A 4,244-nucleotide genomic window follows, 5' to 3' on the forward strand; every position below is an offset into this window, starting at 1 on the left:
CGCAGCACGCGTATTTTTCCTCATAAACGGTTTTGAGGGAGATACAAGTCCTAAGGATACTAACTACCAATTTTGAAAATGTATTAAATAGCTGACACATGAGTAGAAACCCTCTAATAGGTACCCTGACTCTGAGAAATAGCTAGTGTTACCTCCATTTTTATTCTCTGCCCATCTGCTTCGAGCTCCTTGTTTCACCCTACCAAAGCCTCCCTCCAGCCATTGCGCAGTTTTGGTGCAGAATCACCAGGTCCACTTTCGCAGACCCACGGGAGGGGCTGGGCGGGGCGGGGTCGCCTTGCCGCAGAGCCCAACTGCGCCTGCGCGGACTGCGGCAGAAGGCGGGGTGTGAGAGGCGAATATTCTGAGACTAGCGTTCTCTGTTGGCTAGAACCTTCGTTCTTTCCCACCACCTCTAATTTCGGCTCCTGTGACTTGCTTGGAACTTTGGGTCTGGCAGTAGCATCAGCATTACTGCTAGCAGCAGTTCTGTGCAGAGGCGCCTACACACCTCGCGTCCTCTCCTGGGAGACCGCGGGCCTGTCGGTGTCAGCTTCCACACGCCGGTTGACAGGACCATGTCGCTGGTAAGCCAGAATTCGCGCCGCCGCCGCGGTGGAAGGGCAAATTCGCGCAACAGCAAAGGGAAAGGTCTCCCTGCTGCCGTGCCAGGCCCAGACGTCCCTAAGGATCCCAGCGATCCTCAGATCCTCCAGGGCCTCTGCGCCTCTGAGGGCCCAGGCACCTCCGTGATGCCCACCCCCCGGGAGGGCCCAAGCACCTCTGTGTCACCCACCGCCTCTGCGGGCTCAAGCGCCTCCGGGCAGCTCCTCATCTCTAAGGGGCTGAACACCTCCGAGCTGCCCATCTCCGGGGAGGGCCCTGGCACCTCCCGGCCTCTTGCAGTCTCCGCGGGGCTGAACACCGCTATGTCAATCACCGCTGCAGAAGGCCCGAGCACCTCGGTGCCGCCCACTGCGCCTAAGGGCTCAAAGGCCTCTGAGCATCTCGGTGTCTCTGAAGGGCTGAATATCTCCGAGCAGCCCCACTCCGATGAGGGCCCTGGCGGGCAGCCCACCCCGGGTGAGGGCCTGGGAACCTCAGTGCCTCCCCCCTTCTCCGAGGAATCGGGCATTTCCGTGCCGCTTCCCTCTGGCGAGGGCCTGAGCGCCTCTGTGTCGCCCACCGTCTCTGAGGGACCGGGCATCAACTTGCCCTCCCCCGCTAGTGAGGCCCGGAGGCCTTCGGTGCCGCCCACTGCCTCTGATGGACTGGGCATCAACCTGCCGTCCACCCCTGCTGAGGGCCGGAGCACCTCCGTGCTGCTCTCGGTTTTGGAGGAACCCGACATCTCCGTGTCGCCCCCCTCCACGGAGGGACTGAGCATCTCCATGTCGCCCCCCTCCCGTGAGGTCCAGAGCACCTGGGTGCCGCCCACCATCTTGGAGGGCTCTGGCGTCAATGCGCCGCCCACCTCCAAAAAGGGACTGCGCACCTCGGTGCCACCCGCAGCCCCCGAGCGCCTTAGCACCTCAGCTGAGGGCGGGGGCACATCCGTGCGATCCATTGCTGCTGAGGGCTTCAGCATCTCGGTGGCGTCCTGCGCGGCGGAGGGATCCGCCACCTGCGGGCTGCTTCCCTGCATCGATGGCCCGAGCACCTCCGGGCTGCACATCCTGGAGGAGGACCGGTGCACCTCCGGGCTGCACATCCTGGGGGAGGGGGCGAGCACCTCGCAGATGCCCCTAGCTGCCGAGGGCCTTGGCGCTTCCGGAATGTCCACTGCCGCTGACAACCCTGAAGCACCGTTGACCTGCGGTGCTTCCGTGGGCATGAACTTATGCAAGTGCGCCTCCCTTGCTCTGCAAAAGGACTCTGGTCCGGTTGTACGCCCGAAGCGTTCTGAAGGCTTCCTGGATTTCCAGGTCCTGAGAGACAGCGAGAATTCCAACTCCATTACCATTATGGGCCTTGGCACCGCCCACGTTGCCCTCACGCTGAAGCCTCAGGATCCTATGGAGCAAAATGTAGCAGAATTGTTGCAGTTTCTGCTGGTGAAGGATCAGACCAAGTACCCTATTAAGGAATCTGAAATGAGGCAATTCATTGTTAAAGAATATCGCAACCAGTTCCCTGAGATCCTCAGACGAGCAGCAGCCCACCTGGAGTGCATTTTTAGGTTTGAACTGAAGGAGCTAGATTCCGAGGAGCACACCTACATCCTGCTCAACAAACTGGGACCTGTGCCCTTTGAAGGGTTAGAAGACATCCCAAATGGGCCAAAGATGGGCCTCCTGATGATGATCCTGGGACAGATATTCCTAAATGGCAACCAAGCCAGGGAAGCTGATATTTGGGAGATGCTCTGGAGGTTCGGAGTGCAGCGTGAAAGGCGGCTTTCCGTTTTTGGGAACCCGAAGAGGCTTCTATCTGTAGAGTTCGTGTGGCAGCGTTACTTAGACTACAGGCCCATCACTGACTGTGTACCAGTAGAGTATGAGTTCTACTGGGGCCCACGATCCCACCTTGAAACCACCAAGATGAAAATTCTGAAGTTCATGGCTAAGATCTATAACAAAGATCCTATGGACTGGCCAGCACAATACAATGAAGCGCTGGAAGAAGATGCTAACAGAGATGGTGGTGATTGGCGGGCTGTTCCTCACTTTAGGAGGCCCTTTTTTGAGGAAGTTTCTCCAGAGCTACTGGCTCCTGATTCAGATGCTCCTGGCTGTTCCTCAAAATATTCTCCCCATTCATGGCCTGAGTCAAGATTAGAGAGCAAGTCAAGGAAATTGGTCCAGTTATTTCTGCTGATGGACTCAACTAAGCTGCCTATACCAAAGAAAGGAATTCTGTATTACATTGGTCGGGAGTGCAGCAAAGTGTTCCCTGACCTCCTCAATCGTGCTGCTCGCACCCTAAACAATGTGTATGGCACGGAGCTAGTGGTCCTTGATCCCAGGAACCACTCCTACACCCTGTACAACCGAAGAGAAATGGAAGATATTGAAGAGATTGTGGACAGTCCAAACAGGCCCGGCAACAATTTCTTAATGCAAGTCCTAAGCTTCATCTTTATCATGGGCAACCATGCAAGAGAGTCTGCAGTCTGGGCCTTTCTGAGGGGCTTGGGAGTTCAAAATGGGAGAAAGCATGTGATTACCTGCAGGTATTTGAGTCAGCGCTACCTAGACAGTTTGCGGGTTCCTGACAGTGATCCAGTGCAATATGATTTTGTGTGGGGCCCTAGAGCCCGCTTGGAAACCTCCAAGATGAAAGCCCTGCGATATGTGGCCCGCATCCACAGAAAGGAGCCACAGGACTGGCCAGATCAATACAGGGAGGCCCTGGAAGATGAGGCCAATAGAGCTGAGGCGCACCGGCCACTGGTCGTTCGCAACTTGCGATAGATGAATGTGTGGGGTAGTCAGCGAGGCCTTGTATAGCCGGGCCTAGAGTCCTGGTTCTCATGTATTGGGGTTAGGGGTGGGTGGGGGGTGGGGAACGTATTGTATTTGATGTTTGTGTTCCAGTTCCATTTGTGTATTTTCATGTTTAGTTCTTGTTTGGTATCTTGAGAAGTTTCAATTGTTTTAATAATACTGTCCAGTAATGTAAATGTGATTGACCACTTGCTGTCTTTGTTGTACTTTGCTATAAGAGTTTTGATAGTGTTGTACAATGTTTTGGGACTCTTTCCATCTTGTTGCATTGTCTGAAAGATAATATATAGCACATAGCTATAGATATAGGCTTTGCCTTGAAAGCTTGAAAAAACACATTAAAGTGATCTAGCTTCAGATATTAAACAAACAAATATACAACAACTGACAAAGCACTAAGTTGTGGCTGGCTTCCCTCTCTGTCTGCTATTGTGTAAAGAATACTAATGTTTACCTGTATTTGCTTTGCTGTACTAAAGTGTATTGAAAAATAAAGGTGTAATAAATCAAACAATGCTAATGCACTAATTTATTCAATATTTATTAAATTCCTCTCATATAATGGGGACAGTAGTATATTCTGGTTATAGTATGAGAGACATATACAAGAAATAGCACCTTCTCTAGAACTCCAGGACCAGAAGTTTTATTATGAAATAAGCTATATAGTACACTAAATAGAGAGTTCTATGGGTCTTAAGAGGAGGTACATCAATCTAATTCCTGAAGCCAAATAGTCCATAGTGAACATGATGGGGTGGGAGGAAAAGATTGGGTTCTTGATACAACATGAGGTAA

At 52.9% G+C, this 4,244-nt stretch overlaps 1 protein-coding gene across 1 annotated transcript; it reads left to right on the forward strand.

Annotated features, from left to right (window-relative positions):
• The first annotated feature begins 320 nt into the window (after nucleotides 1-320).
• Magee1 (MAGE family member E1) lies at nucleotides 321-3,957 on the forward strand. Its single transcript, XM_036175333.1, has one exon. The coding sequence runs from the start codon at nucleotides 579-581 to the stop codon at nucleotides 3,411-3,413; it is 2,835 nt and encodes a 944-aa protein (XP_036031226.1). The 5' UTR covers nucleotides 321-578; the 3' UTR covers nucleotides 3,414-3,957.
• The last annotated feature ends 287 nt before the right edge of the window (nucleotides 3,958-4,244 follow it).

The sequence above is a fragment of the Onychomys torridus genome, chromosome X (assembly GCF_903995425.1).
Source record: "Onychomys torridus chromosome X, mOncTor1.1, whole genome shotgun sequence".
NCBI lineage: Eukaryota > Metazoa > Chordata > Mammalia > Rodentia > Cricetidae > Onychomys > Onychomys torridus.